General features: G+C 44.3%; 1 protein-coding gene across 8 annotated transcripts in view; it reads left to right on the top strand.

The window, feature by feature from the left end:
• The first annotated feature begins 4,369 nt into the window (after positions 1 to 4,369).
• AMPD3 (adenosine monophosphate deaminase 3) overlaps positions 4,370 to 25,527 on the top strand; it is a 55,919-nt gene continuing 34,761 nt past the window's right edge. For 4 of the 8 annotated variants that reach the window (XR_004645637.1, XM_034770031.1, XM_034770025.1 and 1 more), the window contains exons 1-4: positions 4,970 to 5,115; positions 15,920 to 16,145; positions 19,069 to 19,258; positions 20,717 to 20,882. Coding sequence is in view for 7 of the 8 variants with exons in the window: in XM_034770031.1 (XP_034625922.1) it covers positions 5,094 to 5,115; positions 15,920 to 16,145; positions 19,069 to 19,258; positions 20,717 to 20,882 (604 nt within the window). In the remaining variant the exon portion in view is untranslated. Of the gene's footprint in view, positions 4,599 to 4,969; positions 5,116 to 14,790; positions 14,921 to 15,919; positions 16,146 to 19,068; positions 19,259 to 20,716; positions 20,883 to 25,527 lie in introns of those variants that run through there. The other 4 variants (XM_034770029.1, XM_034770028.1, XM_034770027.1 and 1 more) reach the window with 4 other exon arrangements.

Genomic DNA, 25,527 nt, shown 5'->3' with positions numbered 1-25,527 from the left:
CAATTTGTTAAATTCATTTTGAATTCTAATCCTGTCCTCCACAATGCTTGCAACCATGGGCAGTGGGTATAATAGGCCAGGGGAGGCTAAGCCTCCCCGAAAGGAAGCCTTGGCCCCACCCATGCTCCACCCTCTTCCCCCAAGCCAGCGGGAGCTCAGTTTCAGCCGGAAGTCAGCAACCTGGCACTGGGGCTGATGCGGGGGCTGGCAGGTGGCCCAGCGCTGGGGGTGGCAGGTGACCCGGCCCTGGGACTGGCCGGCAGCCTGGGGCTAGGGCTGGCAGTGGTTGGTGGCCTGCGGCTGGTGCTGAGAGCAGGCGGTGGCCCGGGATAGTTCCTGGGGTGCCTCTGGCCTCAGGTGGAAGGGGCAGGGCTGCATGGCTAGCCTCCCCAAAGGGGAGGCTCACACGCTGCCCATGCTTGCAACCCCTGCTCAGCTGGGCAGGAATAGATGGGACCTATGAAGCCCAGGAGCTGACAACAGACAGGGCTGTTGGGGAAAGAGCAGTCATGCACTGGGAGGAGGGAGTTGGTACTCCCAGGGATGGGGGGAGGGGGAGAGACCAGGAAGATTAGGAAGCAGTCTGGGCTGAGAGGGTAGAGCCCAGAACTGATGAGCTGAGGGACCCTGGACTGGAACCCAGAGAAGAGGGTGGGCCCGGGTTCCCCTACTAGCCACTGGGGAAGTGGAACCATCATGGCAGCACAGGAGAAGACTGTCTGGGACTGTTCCCATAGAAAGACTTTGGGTAACCCCAGAAGGGCGAAAGACGGATGGTGACTCAGTTGGAGGGCCAAGTCATGAAGAGGGTTTGCAGGGTGAGAGGATGATAGGTGAGCAGGGCCGGCTCTAGCTTTTTTGCCGCCGCAAAGCGCCCCCCCCCCCAAAAAAAAAGGCAGCCGCAGGGCTTGTGTGGAGGGCTGTCAAGGCAGCTTGCAGGGGGGGTGAAGGGCGGTGTCTCGCAGCTGGGTGAGAGGGGCTCCCCCCTCTGGCCTTGAGGTGCCTCTCCCGGATGGGCAGGCGGAGCCCCCGGGGGCTGCGGGAGGTGCTGGCTCAGCCGCTCCTTTAAAGGCGGCTGGGCAGGGCTCAAAGTGGCACGGGAGGCGGAGGTCAATGCGGGGAGTGGCGTGTCCCGGGGAGCCCAGCGGCACGGTGAGCAGCGGGGATCGATAGTTCCTGGCCGGGGTCCATGCCCCTTCTGGGCTGGGAGTGGCAGAGCGCGGGGTGCCGGCGGGGGCTCCGGAGCTGCGGACCGGGTTGCCCCCCCCCCAAAAAAACAAACCCACGGCAGGGCGGTTGGAATGTGCCGCCCCAAGATTGGCCGGAATTGCGCCCCTTACAATGTGCTGCCCCAGGCACGTGCTTTCTCGTCTGGTGCCTGGAGCTGGCCCTGTAGGTGAGGCATCACCTGAAGAGGGCACAGCAATTGACAGAACTTATCCCCAGGATGGCCAGCAGGAGGTGCCACTGTGGTGAGTGGGCCCATGACAGTATCTCATACAAAGTAGAGCAGCTTCAACAGGAGAGATTGAGAGAGACCCATCTCAGAATACCTTATAGCCCACTATTTAGAGTACTGACGGGGGATATCTGGTTTCAACTCTCTGCTCTAAATCAGGGAGGGGGTGATTTGAACCTGGGCCTCTTACATCCTAGGTGAGTACTCTAACCCTGGCCTATTGAGTTATTGCAATGCCTTTCCATAAGAGCTGGAATAGATTTGAAAGGTATACTGCCACCACTGTCAAGTTCCAAATTTAACCCATCTTAAAACAAAACAAAAATGGTTGTTTTTCATGCTCTCTCTTGATGACAAGAACAACACTTCCACAACCCCCCTCCCAAACAAAATAAGTCAGGAGCAGCTAAAATCCCAGCTTCCTAGCTAGTTTACTTACTTAAATTCATGTCAATCAGTTACTGTCTTTTGACTCCATTCTTGAAAGAGGCAAAACATAAGCCTCCCCTTTTAATGCATGTACACACTGCAACTGCAGAGACACCCAAGACCAGATTTCACTCTTGTGTTTTACATCATCTCAAACCCTCTGTGGAATAATTTCCTTGCTTTGTAATTCACTACAACTCTCATCTATATTAATATGTCCTTAAAAAAAAAAAAATCTGCCGAATTGCATGTCTCTTCTAGTAGAGAGAATATAATGAATAATTTAACATTTATAAATATAATTGAATAACATTTTACATTTAGTACCAATCTCCCCTCCCAGCTTTTCAAAACTATTCTTATCTATCACTTCTATTTCTAATGTTTCAGTATGATTAACTTCAACAGTTAAATATAAAGATACCTATACCAATTACAACACTGACAAAAAAACAAAGGTAAGAAAAGTATATAACATCATGTCTTTGGATACCATTAATGGTCCATTACAAATATGGAGAAATTTTGCTATCTGATCCATTAGTTTGTTTTGCCCTACAGTAAAGTACAAATCAATATTAGTATGAATGTACTTTAAAAATATAAATCCATTAACTTCAAGGCACTTTAGGAGCTAAAGCATATGTTCATAATTGAAAAAATCTCCAGTAAAAATGAAACTATTTCCTGATTTTGGTTAATGTATGTTCCATCTTAATCATCTCCTAGGTGAAAGCTATTGTCTCAGAGGATTGGTATTAGCACAAAATTCAGTGTCAGGAGATTGTGTATGTAATTTGCATTCTTCAGTGGATGTTGGCATGCAAACAAAACTACAGAACATACTAAATTTCTGTTTTTCACATATTAAAATGCTGAGCTAACTCTCAGAGTTCATATATCATGGAACTTCTGTGCTGGATTGTAGCTCTACTAGTCATGTTTACTGTCACGAAGAGGTTAAATTCCAAATTAAGGGCTTGATCCTGCAAGTTGTTATTCACACAAATATTCCTACTTCAGTCACGATAGATATATACAAAGTTATGGATGATATGAAGAGGTAATTTGGGTGCTGCTGTATAGTATGTGAACAAGAGGATATTCAATTAAATTGAAAAATCAACAGGAAATGCATTTTTACACAATGCAAAGTTAATTTGTGGGAGTAGTTACCAAAAGATATCATTAAGGCCAAGAACTTAATAGGTTTAAAAGAGGATTAAAACATTTATATTTATTAATGAGAATACCTACAGTTACATTAGATTAAAACTTTTTTAAAAGAAAGGATAAACTTTCATGTGTTAGGGCATAAACCAACCACTAACTGACAGAATTGGCAAAAAACTTCCCCTATGGGCAGTGTAATAAATGTGTAACACACACGTGTGCTGCTAAAAGGCTGAACTTTATGGCCTGAGATCAGTCATCTAACTAGGATCTGCATACAAAGTTTGATACCCCTGACACTTTACAGGTTCTGGAGTGGGGCCAGGGATGAGGGATTTCGGGTGCAGGAGGGGGCTCTGGGTTTGGGGGGCTCAGGGTTGGGGTAGGGGGCTGGGGTACAGGAGGGGATCAGAGCTCTGGGCTGGGGGTGCAGGCTCTGGGGTGGGGCCAGGGATGAGGGGTTTGGGGTGCAGGAGGAGGCTTTGGGTTGGGGAGGCTCAGGACTGGGGTAGGGGATTGGGGCAGGGGCTTACCTGCGACAGCTCCTGGTCAGTGGCGCAGTGGGAGTGCAAATGCAGTATTCCTGCCTGTCCTGGCACCGCAGACCACGCTGCGCCCAGGAAGCGGCCAGCAGCAAGTCCGGCTCCTAGACAGAGGTGTGCAGGCGGCTCCCCGCAGTTCTCGCCCACAGGCACTGCCCCGCACCAGCTCCCATTGAGCTCCCATTGAGGGTGGAGCTGGTGCTTGGGGTGGGGGCAGCTCCATGACCCCCGGATTAGGAGCCGGACCTGCTGCTGGCTGCTTCCGGGGCGCAGCGCGGTGTCAGAACAGGTAGGGACAAGGCAGCACCGTGGCGCTGACGGGACTTTTAACAGCCCAGTCAGTCTGACCAAAGCCACCGTGAGCCAGTGCCTGACATGTCACAACCCAGTACTGGGTCAGGACCTGCAGTTTGAAAAGTCTAAAGACTTTGGGGCTGATCCAGAGGCCACTGATGTCCAAGGGAATCTTTCCATTGACCTCGGCAGGCTTTGGATCAGGTCCTACATTTTCCACTTCTTTAAAGTGCTCTTGAAATGTGTTTGACACAGGTGATTTGAGATGGCGCATTGGGCTGGGAACATCCCCTTGGGAGCTCCTCCACCCCGCCGGCAGCCAGGCGGCTCAGGGGTGAAGCACCAGGAGATGGCACTGCCCCCCCGACCTTGGGAGGTGGAGGCGGCATTTGACAAGAGACCCTTGTCCTGAAGCCTCGGTAAGGAACCAGCGCGCACTGGCTGCCCTGAACGGGTCCATGCAAGCCCTGACTCCCCTGCCACAGCCGCTGCCTCTGCCTGTGGGCGACTCCCCCAGCGCTCCGCGGCAGTGCGGTGTGTTTCCACCAGGGGCACTTGAGGTGGAACCCGCCTCCCCGAGCCTTCGCCTTGTAAGAAGTTCCCTGCTGTGCACAGTCACTCGGCCGCCCTGCCTGCAGCTGCTGTGGCTACAGGACAAGCCTAGTGCCGGGAGGAGAGACCGGCTCCCCCACCCGCCTCAGGTAGGGATCGGGGCTCGCCCTGCCGCCGCAGCGGGGGAGCTGGGGGACTCCACCCGCAGCCGGTCCCTTCACGCGGGCCTCTGGCGGCTCTGGGAGAGGCGGGAACCCCGCGCACCCCGCATCGGCCTTTGCAGCCAGGCTCTCCGGCCGGGCGCTGCTTCAGCTCTGCGGCGCGGGGCCAAGGTCAGGGCCGGGCCCCCGCACAGCGGCTCCCGCAGCCGGCCGGCGTCACGCGCGGAGCCCAGCTGACCCGCTGCAAGAAGCCGCTGGCGGGCTGCCCGCGAGTAGGGTAGGGCGGGGCGGGACATGCCGGGGCTGCTGAATATAACACCCCGGTCCGCAGCGGGATGCTGCTGCGGAGCCTGCGGCCGGCGCCCTTGGGAGAGTCCCCGGTCGGGCAGGGGGCTGAGCGAGCCCCAGCGCTGCCTCCTCCTCCTCAGTGCTGAAGGCTTCTTCCCAGGCCAGCGCCGCCTGCGTCCTGGCGCTGCCTCCAGCATGGCTTTCCCTGGGGCACTAGGTGAGTCCTTCTTCCCCAGGGGGGGCGCGGGGCTGGCACCGGGACAGGGACCCGCTCACCTTGGAGCCGCTGCAGCCAGCAGAGCAAATGGCAACACTTGAGCCGGAGTCTTCCCCCGCCCGCTCCTGGCTGTCGTCGTCCGCCAGAAAGCGGCGGCATGGTCCTGGTTCAAGTCTCCTCCCTCAGAGAGCTGGCTATTGGCCAGGGCCAGATTCCCCCCCCCCTCTCAGCCCCTCACCCCTATGCTCCTGGCGGTCCCTACATGGAGGAATAGAATAGGATTTCTCATGGGGGCTGGTGCAGTTCTGATTTTATAATATTCACGTCCTCTGAGTCAGTGGTTCTGAAGCTTTTCAGACCACTGCACCCCTTTCAGGAGTCTGATTTGTCTTCCCTACTCCCAAGTTTCACCTCACTTAAACTACTAGCTTATAAAAAGTGTCACAACACAGTATTCCTGAAAAATTGCTTACTTTCTCCTTTTTACCAGGTAACTAAAAATAAATCAATTAGAAATAAATATTGTACTTGCATTTCAGTGTATAGTAAATAGAGCAGTATAAACAAGTCATCTGTGTGAGATTTTACTTTGTACTGACTACTAGTGCTTTTTATGTAGCCTGTTGTAAAACTAGGCAAATATTTAGATAAGTTGATGTAACTCCTGGTTGAGAACCACTGCTTTAAACTTCCTGATCAATCATTATCTTTTAAGTAATCATCCTGTCAGTGTCTAGCACAGTCCTCTCTTACTTTACAAGTTTAAGAGAAATAACTCCCACACAAGTTAAAGACAACTACAGCAACCTTGGGATAGCAGGAAAAAAAAAAGGATCAGGAAAGGACAGAGGGTTTTCTGAATACTGCATAATATTCAGCCTCTCCTCCCAGAGTGGATAAATGTTTCATCATTTCCTCGTCCCCAAATCACAACAGCAGTGATAAATTTTTACTTTGGGAAATTGAATCCCCCACCTAGCATATTTTATTTTAAAGGAGTACAGTAAATATTGAAATGTATCAACTTACCAACCCAGCCCAAGGGGATTAGAAATTGCATAGTGAGTGAAGAGTCATTTTGCAATTTTTATGTTAAGTTTTCTTCAATGATGTGAACTGACCTATTAATGTAAACAAAACACGGCCTACCTGGAAGACAAGAGATGCCTGCACCTGTCATTTGCCTGAAAAAGGAGTGCAGGAACAAGCACTGTCCTGAAGAAAAATAGTTTGGTGTTAGTGGAGAACAGGGGTTTATGTATACATAGATAAAATGAAGTGAAAACTTGACATTTGGTGTAATGACTTAAAATTCACTTTGTTAATCAGAATGGGCTAAGTACTGAAGTCTAGCAGGCAAGAGGTTTCCTACTGTACTTCAGTTTTTAACAGTTATGTAACTAAGGCCATTTTTACACTAGGAAAGCGATCAGTCACTGACAATGATTGTTCAGCAGTGGATCCCTCTCTAGGCCTACTCAGCCAATGATGAAACTGCTACTATAGATGGGACAAAACCATTTTTCAGCTCCATGTTCCACTAGGACTAGCAGAGGTGGTTTTTACAGCCAAACACAGGGTGCCCTAGCATGCCCCCCCCCCGCCATGACAGGGAGCTGAAGGGGCAGAAGCTTGGTCCTGCTGGCTCCTGGGGCTCCTGCTGCAGTCTCTGCACCCACGGGCAGCCAAGGTCCCCCTCCCCCATCTCCTCCCCTGAGTGTGCCGCTTTCCCACCCCTCCCCTTCCCTCCCAGTGCTTCCCCTGCTGCCAACACTCAGGTCACTCCAGGAGGGAGGGGGAGGAGCGGGGGCCACAGCACGCTCAGGGGAGGAGGCGGAGAAGAGGCAGTGGCGGGGCCTTGGGGAAGGGGGTGGAATTGGGGTGGGGCAGAGCAAAGGTGAGGTCCCTGCACTCCTCCACATGTACCCCCCCAACCCCCTGCCTTGAGCCGCTCAGGGCAGGGGACTGGGGTGGGGGAGGGCAGGGGCCTGAGAGCACCCCATGACCCCAGACCACACCCCTGCTCCGTGCCCTGACTCCTGTACCCCCCACCCTGAGCACCAAATGGAGCTCCTGCACCCCCCCACATTCCCACCTGCACCCCTCGCACCAAATGGGAGCTGCCCCAGGTAAGCGCTCCACACCTCAACCTCCTACCCCAGCTCTGAGCCCCCTCCTGCACCCTAAGTTCTGGCTAGACCCTGCACCCCAATGTTTTCTTTTTTTAAATAAAGCCTCTTATCCAAAGCACTTTACAATAGTTACCTAACGGTACAAACAATATCTGGAAAGATCATTAAGTGGTCTGCCGAGACCCTCAGCAATTTTTCAAGTGCTCTATGGAAAAATAAGTTAGACTACAAAAAACAATCAAGGTACCTCACTTTATTTTCATTATAAGAGGAGGATGAAGAAAAAAAGAATGAAAAACAGGGGCAGGGGGAGATAAGAGAGAATGTTCTTTTTCTTGGCTGGGTCCCAAGGAGGGGCCCCAAAAATGAAGCTGAGCACAGGGCCCCACTGACTCTAAATCCACCACTGAGGACCTAAAAGTCGCAATATTACAACAACAAAACTTCAAAAACAGACTCCAATGAGAGACTGCTGAATTGGAATTAATTTGCAAATTGGACACCATTAAATTAGGCTTGAATAAAGACTGGAGTGGATGGGCCATTACACAAAGTAAAACTATTTCCCCATGCTTCCCCCCTTCCCCCCCCCCCCAGTTCCTCACATCTCCTTGTGAATTGCTGAAAATGTGCCATTTTCATTACCATTACAAACAGTTCTTTTCCTCTCCTGCTGATAATAGCTCACCTTAACTGATCTCTCTCCTTAGTGTGTATGGTAACACCCATTGTTTCAGAGAGAGAGAGGGGTGTGTGTGTGGTGTGTGTGTGTGTACACTGTATTTTCCACTACATGCATCCGATGAAGTGGGCTGTAGCCCACAAAAGCTTATGCTCAAATAAATTTTAGTCTCTAAGGTGCCACAGTGGGGGAGGGATAGCTCCGTGGTTTGAGCATTGGCCTGCTAAACCCAGGGTTGTGAGTTCAATCCTTGAGGGAGGCCATTTAGGGATCGGGGGGAAAAAGATCTGTCTGGGGATTGGTCCTGCTTTGAGCAGGGGGTTGGACTAGATGACCTCCTGAGGTCCCTTCCAACCTTGATATTCTATGATTCTACTCCTATTCTTTTTGCAGATACAGACTAACATGGCTGCTACTCTGAAACACTGAGGACTAGTCATATGATCGTTAATTGAGCTGATTTGGTCCTACATTCACTAGCTGTGAACTGTTTCCAACACCACCTGAGGCAGCCTAGGAAGTCCTTATTACTGACAACTATTGTCAGCAGCTATATCTGGGTCTAACTATTATTAGAGACACAAGGTGGGTGAGATAATACATTTTATTGGACCAACTTCCATTGGTTTTAGAGACAAGCTCTGTGTGGCTTGAAAGTTTGTCACTCACAAACAGAAGTTGGTCTAATAAAATATATTACCTCACCCACCTTGTCTTTCTACTATCCTGGGATTGTCACAGCTGCAACAATACTGCATGCAACTGTTGCTGACAACAATGGCTACAGAGGTCAGTAGAAAGATTCCTATGACCTTAATGAGACGAGAGTGAGAAACTGATATTAGAAGCTCAATTTGGATACATATTGCATTGTCACTGCATTACTAGATCAACCATGTGTATAGAAGTTGTTCTAGGACTATACTTGATTTTGTGAAAGTTTAATATTTGGTGTTATCATATTGCTGCTGAACAGAAAAGCTTAAGGGTATATCTTAATGGGAGTCTTTCCATTGACTTCCCTGGGCTTTGGCTCAGATGCAAGATAAGAATAAAAATAAATATCCAGTAAATCACCATTACTAACTGCTTTTTGGAACAGCTAGTCCTAGAACCCACAAGGAGAGGGGCAATTCTTGATTTAGTACTAAATGGTGCACAAGATCTGGTCCAAGAGGTGAATATAGCTGAACCACTCGGTAATAATGACCATAATGTATTTAAATTTAACATCCTTGGGGGGGAGGGGGAATACCCAAGAAATCCACCACAGTAGCATTTAACTTCAAAAAGAGGAACTACACAAAAGTGAGGAGGCTAGTTAAACTGAAATTGATATACCTGTGTAATAAATTAAGGTGTGTGTGTGTGTGGGGGGGGAGCTTCTTTTGATGGACACCCAGCCAGTTAACTGTAAAATCCCCCAGGTAAAGAAAAAAAAAAAAAGTGGGCACTTGACCAAAAGAGCCAATGGGAAGGTAGAACTTTTTAAAATGGGAAAGAAAACTTTCCCTTTGTCTGTTGTTCTTTGGGCTGGAGGAACAGAGCAGCCATGCTATAAGCAGCTAAGCCAAGTATGATTATAAGTCATCAGCTCATGCCTAGAACTACTTATCTGAACTCCAAATGTGTAAGTAGATCAGAATGTTTAGCTAGACATGATTAGGGTTATTTCTTATTGGTTTGTGGATCTCCTCTGTGCTAACCTCTGATACATTTGTTTGCTTGTAACCTTTAAGCTGAACCCCCAAGAAAGCTATTTTGGGTGCTTGAGTTTTGAAATTTCTCTTTTAAAAATCTAGCAAAAGCCTAAGTTCCAGTTGCATTTTCTTTCTTTTGGTTTTTAATAAAGTTTACCTTTTTTAAAAACATAATTGGATTTTTGGTGTCTGAAGACGTTTGTGCATGTTGTTTGATTAGCTGTGGCTACCAGCTAATCTCCTTTTTTCCTTTCTCAGCTCTTTCCTGGAGGGAGGCTGAAAGGGCTTGAGGGCACCCCACAAGGAGGAATTCCCAAGTGCTCCTTCCTGGGTTCAGAGGGGGTTTTGTTGCATTTAGGTGGTGGCAGCGTTTACTAAGCCAAGGTCAGAAAAGCTGTGACCTTGGGAGTTTAATACAAGCCTGGAGTGGCAGGTATTAATTTTTAAAATCCTTGAGGGCCCCACTTCTGCACTCAGAGTGACAGAGTTGGGATTCAGCCTTGACAACCTTTTATTATGGTATTTTTTAAGAGGCGTAAACTATATGTATACCCCAAATGCCCCCCAACCCCCCAAAAAGAAAAAAACATCAATAGGACCACCAAAAGAATGCCACCATGGTTAAATGGAGTAAAAAGGCAGTTAGAGACAAAAAGTCATCCTTTAAAAACTGGAAGTCAAATCCAACTGAGGAAAATCAAAAGGAGCACAAATTCTGTCAAATCAATTGTAAAAGTTTCAGAAGGCAGGCCAAGACACAAACTAACAGCAATATTTTTTAAAGTACATCAAAAGTAGGAAGCCTGTCAATCAGTGGGGCCACTGAACAATCCATGTGCTAAAGGAGCAGTCAAGGAAGATAAGGCCATTGTGGAGAAATTAAATGAATTCTTTGCATTAGGCTACACTGCAGAGATGAGAGAGAGATTCCCAAACCTGAGCCATTCTTTTTAGGTGACAAATCTGAGGAACTGTCCCAGACTGAAGTGTCAGTAGAGGAGGTTCCGGAACAAACTGATCAATTAAAACAGTAGTTAGTCACCAGAACCAGATTGTATTCACCCAAGAGTTCTGAAGGAACTTAAATATGAAATTGCAGAACTACAACTGTGGAAGGTGATCTGTCACTTAAATCAGCCTCTGTACCCAATGACTGTGGATAGCTAAAATAATGACATTTTTTAAAAAAGGCTCCGGGGCAGTCCTGGCAATTACAGGCCAGTAACCTTAACTTCAGTACCAGGCAAATTGGTTGAAATAGAATTATTGGACACATAAATGAATACAACAACATGTTGGGGAAGAGTCAACATGGGTTTTGTAAAGGGAAATCATGCCTCACCAACCTGTTAGAATTCTCTGAGGGTGTCAGCAAGCATGTGAACAAGGGTGATCCAGTGGCTATAGTGTACAGTACTTAGATTTTCAGAAAGCCTTTGACAAGGTCCCTCTCCAAAGGCTCTTTAGCAAACAAAGCAGTCCTGAGATAAGAGGGAAGGTCCTCTCATGGATCAGTAACTAGTTAAAAGATAAGAAACAAAAAGATAGGAATAAATGGTCAGTTCTTGCAGCAGAGAGAAGTATATAGCAGGATCCCCAAGGATCCGTATTGTGACCAGTGCTGTTCACTGTATTCATGATCTGGGGAAAAGGGTAAACAGTGAGATGGCAAAGTTTGTAGACAATACAAAATTACTCAAGAGTTAAGTTCAAAGCTAACTCCAATAAGAGTTACAAGGGGATCTAACTAAACTGGGTGACTGGGCAACAAAATAGCAGATGAAATTCAAAGTAATACACTCTGGAAAACATAATCCCAACTATACATACAGTATGGTGAGGTCAAAATTGTCTGTTACCACTCAAAGATCTTGAGGTTATCATGGATAGTTCTCTGAAAGCATCTGTTCAATGTGCAGTGGCAGTCAAAAAAAGCTAACAGTGTTAGCCACCATTAGGAAAGGGATGGACAGACAGACAATATCACAACACCACTATATAAATCCACCTTGAATATTGTGTGCAATTCTGGTCACCACATCTCTAAAAAAGATACATTAGAATTGGAAAAAGTACAGAGAAGGGCAACAAAAAAACTATTGGAGTATGGAACAGCTTCCATATGAAGAGATTGGGATTGTTCAGCTTTTTCTGAGCCACCCCATGTGCATGCCCAGCTTGGCAGGTGAAGCCCTGTGTCTGGGGGCACCAAGGCTAGAAAAAGGGCATGGCATCAGGGGAGAAGCTGAGTGAGCACAGCCTGTCATTGCTCATCCACCCAAAAGTTGGGCCCACCCAAATTTTCACTCCTAGCTACGCCACTGATGGACAATCAGCCTGTGGAACTCATTGCCAGGGGATGTTGTGAAGGCCAAAACTATAACTTGATTCCAAAAAGATTAGATAAGTTCATGGAGAATAGGTCCATCAGTGGCTAATAGCCAAGATAGTCAGGGACAGAACCCCATGCTCTGGGTATTCCTAAACCTCTGACTGCTAGAAGCTGGGACGGGACGATAGGAAATGGATCACTAGATAAATTGCCCTGTTCTGTTCATTTCCTCTGAAGCATCTGGCACTGACCACTGTTGGAAGACAGGATACTGGGCTAGATGGACCATTGGTCTGACCCAGTATGGCCATTCTTATGTTTTTATTTATAAATTCACTATTTTCTCAACCTACATCAGCTTTTTAGACTAAAAGCAAATCTTAAATCAACTGTGGAAACAAGTGGATGTTAATTAGAAGAATCTTTTAGATTGAGAAAACAGGCTGACATATCAAAAGGATCAATATTTGAAGCCTGCAGCGTGTTTGCAGAAATATTGTAATATGGGCATTGACAAAATCATGCCAAGTTGTCATGACCCAGACTGGTTTTTAGCATAAGACAAACTTTAAAAAAAAAAACAAAACACCATAGTAACTGAATATGTATTAAAAAAATAAAAAATAAAAAAGGGGGGACCTGAAATGCAAAGGTCAGATCCAGACTTTCCAAAGGTATTTAGATCCAATTTTTTGATTCATGTTCACATCTATTTTTAAACCCAAATAAATAGAATGGAATCTGGCTCAAAATAGCACCTATCATACCCAAAAGTATTAAAAAAATGCTTTACAAACTAATACTGCGGGGCAATAACTTGCCCACAGTTTTCCCTGAATTGCTACCATATGTATCAAGTTCCAGGCTGGGGATAGTGTGTGTGAAGGAGTTCAACAAACAAAACTGTAGAGTTGCAGAAGAAACTCTAAAAGATCATCTATAGTGGCGCAGCTATAAAAAAAAAAAAAAAAACTCCAGTCTTTTTATGATGGAAAGATATTAAAATAGAAACACTAAATATAAAAACAGCTTTAAAAAAAAAAGATTAAAAACTCAATAGAAACTACAGTCCATACCCTGCCTCCCTCTCACATGCAGATCAAAGCATGTTATGAGCTGTTAGAAAACTAATTAAAAACCTTTGCTGAGCTAAATACAGCATTTCAACTTCTGTATTTGAAAGTTACCTCCACTTCACAAGCGCTCCATGACAAACAAAAGGTAAAGATATGCAAATATGACTGAATTTAAAATCAATTTTCAACTTGCATATGAGTATGGAATTGATTTAAAGACACTGGAGTAGAATAGGAGGCAGAAAGGAATTCTGCTAGTGTGACTTCCCATGGTAGTATGGCTTTCCACTTTATTAATCATAGAATATCAGGGTTGGAAGGGACCTTGAGAGATCATCTAGTCCAACCCCCTGCTCAAAGCAGGACCAATCCCCAACTTTTTTTTTTTGGGTGTGTGCACGCCCCAGATCCCTAAATGGACCCCACAAGGATTGAGCTCACAACTCTGGGTTTAGCAGGTCAATGCTCAAACTGCTGAGCTATCCCTCCTCCTGTATTTCTTTTGTTTAGAATGAATACTTGTAACTTTCTCCATTGAATATATATTACACTACAAAAACTCACTGCTTGTGGAAATACAGGGAATTTCTATAATTTCTAGCACCAAGTCTCAATAGGTTCACATGTACATGTGTCTTGGGAATGCCCAATAATGAGACAATTTTGGTAACATTATGACAGACTGACAGTCTAATATACTGAACAAACTTTATGGAATTCAGAAACAAAATCAATAAGGTTAAACTTTATTGAATTAGGGTTAACACCTTTGGAGTACATTGTATAAATATATGCCATTGTGTACGTGTTATCGTGGCATTGTATATACCTTCTCTAGCAGGGCAAGGGATGCTAATGTACTTCCTCTGTTATCAAGGTTCTGAAGCCACTCTCCTGGGTTTTTTGGATAAATAGCCTGGGTTTTAAACAGACTCAGTACCTTTTTCCTGACCAAAAAGGAGACAGTATCCCTGGTGTATGTGTAACGCCAAGAGACCCCAGTTGTCGGCAGGTTTGAACCAGGGACCTCTGGAGCTTAGTGCATGAGCCTCTACCGCAGGGGTAGGCAAGTTGATTTCCAGTGGCACTCACGCTGCCCAGGTCCTGGCCACCGGTCCAGGGGGCTCTGCATTTTAATTTAATTTTAAATGAAGCTTCTTAAACATTTTTAAAACCTTATTTACTTTACATACAACAATAGTTTAGTTATATATTATAGACATAGAAAGAAACCTTCTAAAAATGTTAAAATGTATGACTGGCACGCGAAACCTTAAATTAGAGTGAATAAATGAAGACTCAGCACACCACTTCTGAAAGGTTGCCGACCCCTGCTCTACCGCATGAACTAAAAGCCAACTGGCTGTTAGCTAAGGCTGTAGAGCAGACTCATTTTCTCTCTCTAAGGCTTGGTCTACACTACCCCCCTAATTCGAACTAAGGTACGCAACTTCAGCTACGTGAATAACGTAGCTGAAGTTCGAAGTACCTTAGTTCGAATTAGTTCGAACTTACCTTGGTCCACACGCGGCAGGCAGGCTCCCCCGTCGACTCCGCGGTACTCCTCTCGGCGAGCTGGAGTACCGCAGTCGACGGCGAGCACTTCCGGGTTCGACTTATCACGTCCAGACTAGACGCGATAAGTCGAACCCAGAAGTTCGATTTCCAGCCGTCGAACTACCGGGTAAGTGTAGCCAAGGCCTAAGTGGTCTCGGTGCGACTAGATGGAACAGAACACCACACCCGGGAGATGTGTGGGTTACAGATGGAGGGCCCTAATTCTTAAAGAAGGGGCGGAAGGCCTACTGAGGCCCATAAGGCTGTGCTTGTTCTGAGCTGAAGCTGTGATGAATTTGTCGTGACAAGAAAACCCATAGTGTGAGGTAGGACTGCTCCTGACAGAGCCCCTATCAGAATTGGGTTGCTGTCTGGGAAGCTTATTAGCATGCATGTAGGTTATTTTACTGTTTAATAAGTTTTCTTTGTAGTGTTTTTACCTTAAAAATAAAATAGATTTGCATAAAAAGAATGGTGTGGTCACTTATCCCTGTTGACAAACTTTCTGTTATCAGTCTCTGAAGTGAAAGCAAGCAGGTGTGCTTGGCAGCCTGTCTCAGTAGAGTCAGGGAACTGTGCAGCCTGGAAATACCTGTCTCTCACTCCCTTCTGCCCAGTGTATCAGCCCTATCAGCCCAAGAAAAGCAATGGCTAGGGCTCTGGAAGCTTGAGAGTGGGTGCCCTTGCCAGACCACTGTGGGGAAATACAGATGCAGTTGCCCTGACCTGTGACACAAGGTTGTGAATCACAAAGATTAGTGCAAGTGAAATTCCTTAATAATCATACTTGCCTTCTCTATATCTTCACACAGAAGACGATAAATACAAGAGTATCCTTCAGCCCAAGCAGCATTACTCAGCAATGGAAATCTCATCTTACCCTATACCATATGATCATCTGGCACAGAGAATGGCCTTTCATTCAGTCTCATTCTCTTCAATCAGCCTTAAGGCAGTGGCATTTTTGTGCCTAAATCAATTTGTACCTTAGAAGTGTTACTTCCATCAGAAAGTAACACAATTTATCCTCTGAGTTTAAATAAAAGTCCTAATTCACAAATTAAACTGAGCTCCACAACACACATACTCAAAGGATTCCCTTGATTCTTATGACAGATTGGTTGTTGCCTTATGTACTATTAACTACTGTTAAGCTAGTGTCCTGTAGTGTGCTTCATAGCTAGTGTGCTGTAAATTGTATGCATGCACACTTTTTCTCTCATTCTAAACTCTTATTTTAGTTTCAGTAGAAATGCCCTGAAATATAATTGTTTTATTCAACTTTTAGTTACAATTCTGTGAACTGGCTTGTTTTTTCTTATTAGCAGAGATGCCTAGGCAATTTCCAAAGCTGAACATTTCTGAGGTTGATGAGCAGGTACGGCTTCTAGCAGAGAAGGTATTTGCTAAAGTTCTCCGAGAAGAAGACAGCAAAGATGCCTTGTCACTATTCACTGTGCCTGAAGATTGTCCTATTGGGCAGAAAGAGGCTAAAGAAAGGGAACTGGAGAAGGAGTTGGCAGAACAGCATTCTGTGGAGACAGTTAAGAGGTTTGTTCAGTAGCCATTGTTTTCCTGGAAAAAAAAGTTTAAAGTGGGTTTTAGAATTACATATAGGAATACATCACAAATGGCATGATACTCATCCATAATACTTGAACACAGAAGCCAGCACAACCTGTGCTGTATGATTTAGAATGTGCTGCTTTATTGCACATGTTCCTGGAAGTTGTAATACTGAATGCTTTGATATATACAAAGGGTCAAACTCTGGCAGCTGCTTTGCAACAAACACAGTGTCTTGAAAAGGTAAACGTATGTTGCAAGTTTTAGAGTTTACTTGCATTCAGAATGCGACGAACACAACGCACATCACCACCTCACAAACATATTGCTTTTGGACCAGATCCTGAGAGGTGCTCTTCACCTTTAAAATTTTAAATAAAATTTAATTTAAAATAAATTAGTGGGAAATTACAGGTTCTTAGCACCTGCTTGTTCTGATCCATTAAGGATGGGAATAATCTGCCCCCAGATTGTTCAGAGACCATTTCAAGGTCAGGGAACATACACACATGAACAGGTGGCTTTCACACCCTTGGTAAAGCCCCTTTGTGGCTCCTGTTGCAGATGATCTGGGGAGTGTCCTAACAAAATTATGGAAGGATCCTGAGTTGGTGAGGTCATCCCCTGACATGTACTCCCAGTAATACCATAGGAATACACAAGTTCAACAAAACAGCACAGCTGGCGAGAGGCAAATACAAACTGAGATTCTTTCAGTGTAAATAAAATCAGCAACACACTTAAGGAAGCTAGGTGTGGTTTTTTTTTTTTTTGAAAACATGATTTTCCGTCTCAATGTTGAGTTTTAACACATCTAAACATTTACAGCAGTCAGGTTCAATGTTTTTGTTTTAGCTCTATAAAAATAGATGACAGCAAATGCTTGATTTTTAATCACTGAAGGAGAAACTGAAGTGTCATGGGCTCAAATGGGTTATTATTAGGGTCCCCTTAACTCGGAGATAAAGGCCATATGAGATCTAATAATAGATTGCCATCTATTAAACAAACATGAAGTTCTAAAAATACACATTCATTTTATTTTCCTTTGAGAAAAAAGATTACTACAAATACTTAAATACGGACTTTGTTTTTTATTATAATGTAACAGGGAAGCAAGGTAGAAAAGTGATTTAATTCTGCTATCAACATGATGATATTTGCTGAGATATTTTGGAGGTGAAGCATGAAAGTTCAATTAGAGGGCTTCAGCAGTTGACATGGTCATAAAAATAAATTTAAAAAAAAAAACCCTCTACCTTGTCTTTCCACGCATTCAAACAACCATTTGATAGAAGTTTTTCCACAAGAAAAAAAAAGTAACAGGATATTTAAACAAAACATATTTAATGCGGGAAAATGCCTTATAAAAATAGCTTCAATCAAGCTGTGTTTGGGTCTAAGTATTAGTACAGGCCTTATCCTGGTAAGTGGGATACTATATTTATACTGTTCACTTGTGGGGATGGGACTAGTAATCACCCTTGCCCTCAATGATTGAAGAACACTTATGGCCCAGTTCTGCCTACTAGTATAACTCCCACTGACTTCAATTCGTACTGAGTGACATTTTAAGAGGAGCTTCAGTATTGACTTCGGGGCGTGGGGGTTACACCTAAGTAAGTGAAGGTAGAATTTGGCTCTTGTGTATTATTTATACCACAAATTTGAGGAAGTGTTACAGAATTAATACAAATCCCCAGACATCAGTGTTTCTTCTGTTTAAGGGCTCTTATTGACACTGGATTGGAGAAGGAATCTTTAGAGGTTCTTGAAGTAGGTGCCAAGTTTTACCATTGGTCACTGTTAGTAGGCAATGGTGGCTCTGTATTTGCATTACTATTCAAGTTTTCCTGTAAGGTCATTTTAAAGTTTTGGCACATTTTCTGTAAAATTATGAAGCGGGAGAAGTTTACAGCACGCAAGTCACAGGTAATTCATTATTTCAAGTATATTTTAAATGTTTAGAAAAATAAATTGCAAGTAAGCTTTATAAGGGAGATTTAATTTAGTGGTATACAAATATATCTTTTACAAGACTGATTGCTAATCAGAACATTATGCATAGCCAGTCAGTTAAACTTGTCTTAAGCAAGGGATCAGCAAACAGTTTGCCTGATGAGGTGGGCTTTACCTTTGTATTGGAAACCTCATGTGGTATTCTAAAGTGGCAATTTAAAACAGGGAGTTGATTTTGTTATACAAGTCTATTCCTGCTCTCTGAAGTAAAAGGCCAAATTCCCATTGAATATAAAGGGCATAATCCTGTTGAAGTCAATCAACTGAATGATTTTCCTCATATGGACAGAACATGCCTTTGCTACTTACAAAACACCAGAAACACACCTGTATTTTTAAATGAAACCATACCTGTCAACTTGATATGTTTCTAAACCCTGCAGCTGTCACCAAGAATCAGAAGCCGATGTAATAGCTTTTGATGGTATATAACCACTTATCTTACCCAATACACACCCACTCACATTCCTAGCTGCCATTTTATTAAGTTCTGGTGCAATAATGTTTTAAGAGTCAGAAATTTCTCAACTCCTGCTATATTAAGCACAGGTGTAGTGAACATATTTTCCACTCATTACAGTGACCTCAATCTCTCACTTGTAAGTGATGCTGCTGCAACAGCACAAAAAGAAAATCTGCACACCAACTTCCAGTTATCTATTTTCTAGATAATCAGGGCTTATTGTGTGTGTTGTACATAAATTGCATGTAGCATGCTACAAGTGTCAGAAATATCACTGGACTAAACATTTCAAAGCTCATTTTTATAAACCAAAATTTTTGAATAATTTGAAGTCTATCATACTACAGAAAGCCTTCTAGAATGAAATACTTCTTTGCTATATAGACAGGTTTCTGATATATAACTTTTGATACCATGAATTTCTAGGAAGAAAAGTTTCAAGATGATTCGGTCCCAGTCCTTGTCATTACAAATGCCAACCCAAGAGTGGAAGGCACCATCAGTCAGTTCACTTCCCTCTCCTGCAACTCCAGTTCTTCCAGGTCAGCCAGTCCAAGTGCCATTTACAGTTCCAGAGTTTCAGAGAGTTACAATCGGTGGGGATTACTGTGCTGGGGTAAGAAATCTGTCAATTTTTTCTTTTAGTATTCTGGGTGGGAAAGGGGGCAGCAGTGAGAATAAAGAGAGAGGACTTATGCAGTGTGGAATGATTACCTATTATGGCCCTCCTGTTATACTTTGACATCTCACACTGAAGTCAATGGGGTTGTACAGGTGTGATGAGGCAGAATTTGCCCAGGTTATTTATGACTGTGTACATTAATTGGTAAGAAAAAAAATGTAAAATATAACAAGGCATTAAATATGTGCTTTAGCATACAGAGATGGGAGGAAGAATGCTCTTGTGCTTAAAGCACTAGATTTGGACTCAACTCTTGGTTTTAACTTCTGGCTTTTTCACCAACTTCTTCTGTGACCTTGGGCAAGGCACTTAAGACCTGGGTCTTAAGTTTCAGACATAGGTGCCTAATTCCCAGTTTTAGGGTCCCTTGGTAAATGGTGCATAAATACTTAGTGTCATTGGGCGAGAGAGAAAATTACTAGTCCAGTGGTTAAGGCATCAACTGCAGAGGTGGGAGACCCAGAGTCCAGTCCCACTGCTCCACTCACTCCTTATTTATACACAGTGGAAGAGTTTCAGGAGGAGAGATTTAGGAAGCCCCATATCAGAATATTCCATAGGCCCAGAGAACACTCTCCTGAGAGGTGAGACACCACTTTCAAATCCTCTCTATTTCTGCCAGAGAGGGGGGAATTGAACCTGAGTCTCCCACATGAGTGCTCTAACCACTAGACTAAAAATTAGTAGGTGGGCAGCAGCACAACTTCCTCCCCCCATTTTGTGTAGAGTGAGGGCAGGTGCCTAACTCATTGCCACAGGAAATGACTTAGCCACTTGACTCCAGGTGGTGGGTTCCCATTCATGGATTGCTAGCAGAGCTAGGTGCCTCTCTCCAGCCTGGACTTAGACTCCTATCTCTGTCAGAGTGCCAGGGTTTAAGACACACTTCTGTCATAGGCATCTCCATTGGTTAGCTTAGACAGTTTCCCACATGATGTGCTGTCTTTTGTGAATCACATTCTGAGGCTCCTATCTCTCCCCATTCATTGAGGTTTTTAAGGTCAGGCTTGACAAAGCCCTGGCTGGGATGATTTAGTTGGGGATTGATCCTGCTTTGAGCAGGGGGTTGGACTAGATGACCTGCTGAGGTCCCTTCCAACCCTGATATTCTATGATTGTATGGGGAGCCTAGCCACCTAACTTGGCTTTATGCATCACAGTGCTGCTCCTGTGATTTTCTAGACACCTAGAAGTAGGCGCCACACTGCTGAGCATTGCAATGTCTAAGTCAATTTGTGGATCCAGGCCTTAGACCCAAATCCTATTAAGGCTTCCACTTCTGGAAATAAAAATCTTGTTATTGCCCAAGTGGGTTCAAATGAATGACAAACTGACTTTTAATAGATGCTCCTGTTTCTCTTCCATCAGTATTTATACAGCTTCTCTTTTCAGGTCACAGTTGATGATTACGAACAGGCTGCGAAGGGCCTGGTGAAAGCTCTGCTAATTCGAGAGAAGTATTGTCGCCTTGCTTACCATCGCTTTCCAAGAACAACATCACAGTATTTATGCACTATGCAAGATGAAAAATGGAAGATGGAAGATGAAGTATGTCCAGGTACAATAGGTTCCCTTCAACAACAAAAAAAAGGACTATCATACTGTAGAAAACATTTGATTTCTGTGATTATTTCTATTTAGAATAAAAAAGGCTACATTCTGTTTTCCAGTCTGAATAAGCAAACACTAGATAGGGACTCAAGCTGCAAAGTTCATTCTGAATTTAAATTTTCCTGAAGTTCAGGCAGGTTTGGATGTGGGATTTTGGTCTGGAATAACCTCTAATTTAAACAAACGCACGCCCCTAACAACACACTAGAATTCCAACATTAGGGTTGTGAAGGAGGCCAGTCCTTTGGACATGATTTTAGGGACCACATATTTATTTTACATCCCTGGAAATATGAGAGTATATTGTTAAATAGCCATAAACGTATGAGAGGCTTAGTCTTTGTTGTACCTAGCCACATCCTCAGCCATGAACTTGGCTGGAAAAGAGATATTTAAATGGTTGTCCTCTCCTGTAGTGGCAGGGAGGAGGAAGTTTATATGTCCTCAAGTACAAGGTTTTATATTAAAAGGAAACTTTTCTGGGGAGAGTAGAAATATGCTTAATATTCAAGAGAAGATAGTGACATTTGTGAGAATTTCTAGGCTAGTTGATGAGACATCATGGCTGTCTAGATGCAAGAGAAATCTTATTTGAAAACAAGTTTCACATTGTTATTTCTAAGGTATTAGTAATTAAGTAAAAAGATTATTTTAGAGAGACATTGACAACTTAAATCACAAGCTTAAAATCAAGTATTTGAGTAAGTTGTATCCAGGTGGTTGTGAATTTGAATATCTATTTACTGTTGAGACACTTCTGGTATCAATTCACAGCACATATCGTCAGGTGCTGTAATTTCAGCAAAGAATGGCAAGGATGTGGTAACTTCCCTTTCTTACCTAGTCTGTTAAGCCAAGACTGAATGCATGATCTTGTTATCATTCAGACTACTTAGTTTAAAGTCCAGACATGGTTTAATTGGTTTAGGTCAGCTATAGCTGAGGTTGCAATACACTGTATGCTAGTTACACTCTAAGAGAGGGTATGATCTAATCACTAATTAGTGATGGGTAAGGCTAAGATTTTGTCATGGATATTTTTAGTAAAAGTCATGAACAGGTCATGGGCAAAACAGAAAAATTCATGGAAGCTGTGACCTGTCCCTAACTTTTACTAAAAATATCCCTGATAGAGTGGGGATCTGCCAAGTATGGAGCATATTCATCACAGGGTGAAAGTTTACTGCACCTACTGTCCCTGAAAGAACTCAAATGTGAAGTTGCGGAACTATTAACTATGGTTTGTAACCTGTCCTTTAAATCGGCTTCTGTCTCCAGTGACTGGAAGATAGTTAATTTAACGCCAATATTTAAAAAGGGCTCTAGAGGTGATCCTGGAAATTACAGACCGGTAAGTCTAACGTCAGTACCGGGCAAATTAATTGAAACAATAGTAAAGAAGTAAATTGTCAGACACATAGAAGAACATAAATTGTTGGGCAAAAGTCAACATGGTTTCTGTAAAGGGAAATCGTGTCTTACTAATCTCTTAGAGTTCTTTGAAGAGGTCAAACAAACATGTTGACAAGGGGAATCCAGTGGACATAGTGTACTTAGATTTCCAGAAAGTCTTTGACAAGGTTCTTCACCAAAGGCTCTTGCATGTATTAAGTTGTCATGGGATAAGAGGGAAGTTCCTTTCATGGATTGAGAACTGGTTAAAAGACAAGGAACAAAGGGTAGGAATAAATAATAAATTCTCAGAATGGAGAGGAGTAACAAGTGGTGTCCCCCAGGGGTCAGTCTTAGGACCAATCCTATTTAACTTATTCATAAATGATCTGAAGAAAGGGGTAAAACAAGTGAGGTGGCAAAGTTTGCAGATGATACTAAACTGCTCAAAATAGTTAAGACCAAAGCAGACTGAAGAACTTCAAAAAGATCTCACAAAACTAAGTGATTGGGCAACAAAATGGCAAATGAAATTTAAGGTGGATAAATGTAAAGTAATGCACATTGGAAGAAATAACCCCAACTATACATACAATATGATGGGGGCTAATTTAGCTACAACGAATCAGGAAAAAGATCTTGAAGTCATCGTGGATAGTTCTCTGAAGACATCCACACAGTGTGTAGCGACGGTCAAAAAAGCAAACAGGATGTTAGGAATCATTAAAAAGGGGATAGAAAATAAGACGGAGAGTATCTTATTGCCCTTGTATAAATTAATGGTATGCCCACATCTTGAATACTGCGTACAGATGTGGTCTCCTCATCTCAAAAAAGTTATACTGGCATTAGAAAAGGTTCAGAGAAGGGCAACTAAAATGATTAGGGGTTTGGAACGGGTCCCATATGAGGAGAGATTAAAGAGGCTAGGACTTTTCAGCTTGGAAAAGAGGAGACTAAGGGGGGATATGATAGAGGTATATAAAATCATGAGTGATTTAGAGAAAGTGAATAAGGAAAAGTTATTTACTTGTTCCCATAATACAAGAACTAGGGATCACCAAATGAAATTAATAGGCAGCAGGTTTAAAACAAACAAAAGGAAGTTCTTCTTCACACAGCGCACAGTCAACTTGTGGAACTCCTTGCCTGAGGAGGTTGTGAAGGCTAGGACTATAACACATTTAAAAGAGAACTGGATAAATTCATGGAGGTTAAGTCAGTTAATGGATATTAGCCAGGATGGGTAAGGAATGGTATCCCTAGCCTTTGTTTGTCGGAGGGTGGAGATGGATGGCAGGAGAGAGATCACTTGATCATTGCCTGTTGGGTTCACTCCTTCTGGGGCACCTGGCATTGGCCACTGTCAGTAGACAGGATACTGGGCTAGATGGACCTTTGGTCTGACCCAGTGCAGCCATTTTATGTTCTTATGCTCACTTATCTCACTGCACAACGTGATGCAGGAGCAGGGCCGGTGCTACTATTAAGGCAAACTAGGCGGTTGCCTAGGGCGCCAAGATTTGGGGATACCAAAAAGCGGTGCCCCCAATTTTTTTTTTTTTTTACAGCGTTCCAGGGCCGTCCACTTCTCCCGCCTCCCAGGCTTGCAGTGCCAATCAGCTGTTTGGCACCGCAAGCCTGGGAGGGGAGGAGAATTAGAGCGGGGGTGGCATGCTCAGGGAGGAGGCGGAGCAGAGGTGAGCTGGGATGGGGAGCTGACGCACGGCTGGGGGTGAGGGGCGCAAGATGGAAGTTTCGCCTAGGGTGCGAAACTTCCTTGCACCGGCCCTGTGCAGGAGGAGAGTGTATCCTATTCCTCTCTGACTGATGTATCAGTATTGGAACTGCTGATTCACTTGTGGTGAAACATGTCCAAAACCACTGTAACAAAAAGGTGGAATGGGACTAGTAGTCATGGAGAGGTAGTCAGTACTCAAAGATCTCAACTGTACTTTCATCCCCAATTTTTTTTTTTTTAAAACGTCTCTGAAATTGTATTGAGCATAGGTATACCTTGAATTATAATATGGTGGTGGTAATGCTAATAGCTTGTAAATAGGGTCCTACCAGATTCACGGCCATGAAAAACGAAATGTGAAATCTGGTCTCCTCTATGAAATCTGGCTATTGTAAGGGGTTCATGTATTGCCACCTGTACTTCTGCACTGCCTTCAGAGCTGGATAGGCACCCAGCTGTGAAGGCAGTGCCGTTGCCAGCAGCAGGGCAGAAGTGAAGGTGGCATGTTGGGGGGGGGGGGTGTTCTTTTTGGGGGGTCTGGCTGGCCTTATGCATGGGTGACCAGCCACCCAAGGTGTCATGGTCAGTGGGGGGGAAGGAGGGGAGAATGCCGTGGTAGGGTCAGACAGCCAACCCAAGGCCTCTTTAACCCCGAGCACTGGGCCCAGAGCCAGGGCGGGGCAGGGCTGGGGGCATCCCAGCCGGGGGCTCCTACCATGTGCCAGGCTCCAGCTGCAAGTCCTGGCTGGGCAAGGGAGCGATGTGACTTCCTCGTCCCCAGCACAAGTTGCTCCAGGTGCTGGGTCAGACCCACCTTCAGCAACCTCTCCTGGCTGCATGAAGGCCTGCAGCTGCAGGCTGGGAGTGCAGCTGTAAAGGCAGCACTGTGCTGTTGCTGGAGGCAGAAGTCAAGGTGGCATGGTATGGTATTGCCACCCTTACTTCTGTGCCGCTGCTGGCAGTGGTGCTGCCTTCAGAGCTGGGTGCCTGGCCAGCACCTGCCACTCTATGGCTGCCCAGCTCTGAAGGCAGTGCTGCAGCCACCAGCAGTGCAGAAGTAATGGAGGCAATACCCCACTCCACAATAGTCTTGCGGACCCCCCCAGCCCAACCCCATGAAATTTCATACTTAAGCATCTGAATCTGTGAAATTTCAGATTTAAAAAATCCTAAAACTGTGAAATTTACCAAAATGGACCATGAATTTGGTAAGGCCCTACTTATTAAAATAAAATAAAATCAGAACTGCATTTAATTTTAATGAAGCTGGTCAGAAAAAGCCAACTGTGCTATGACTATAGGTCCTTTAGAGTAACTACCAACATGCATTTAATTGATTTCAAATCCATCTTTCATCAATCTCTCTCTTTAGAGCAGAAACAATATTAATTTATTTCTGTAACTATTTTGCCTTTCAAAATGGGTTACTTCTGACATAATTCTGACATCAAGCTTATTT

This window comes from Trachemys scripta, chromosome 4 (assembly GCF_013100865.1).
Source record: "Trachemys scripta elegans isolate TJP31775 chromosome 4, CAS_Tse_1.0, whole genome shotgun sequence".
NCBI lineage: Eukaryota > Metazoa > Chordata > Testudines > Emydidae > Trachemys > Trachemys scripta.
The sequence above is the reverse complement of the archived record's forward strand: the minus strand, read 5'-3'. Positions and strand labels throughout refer to the sequence as shown.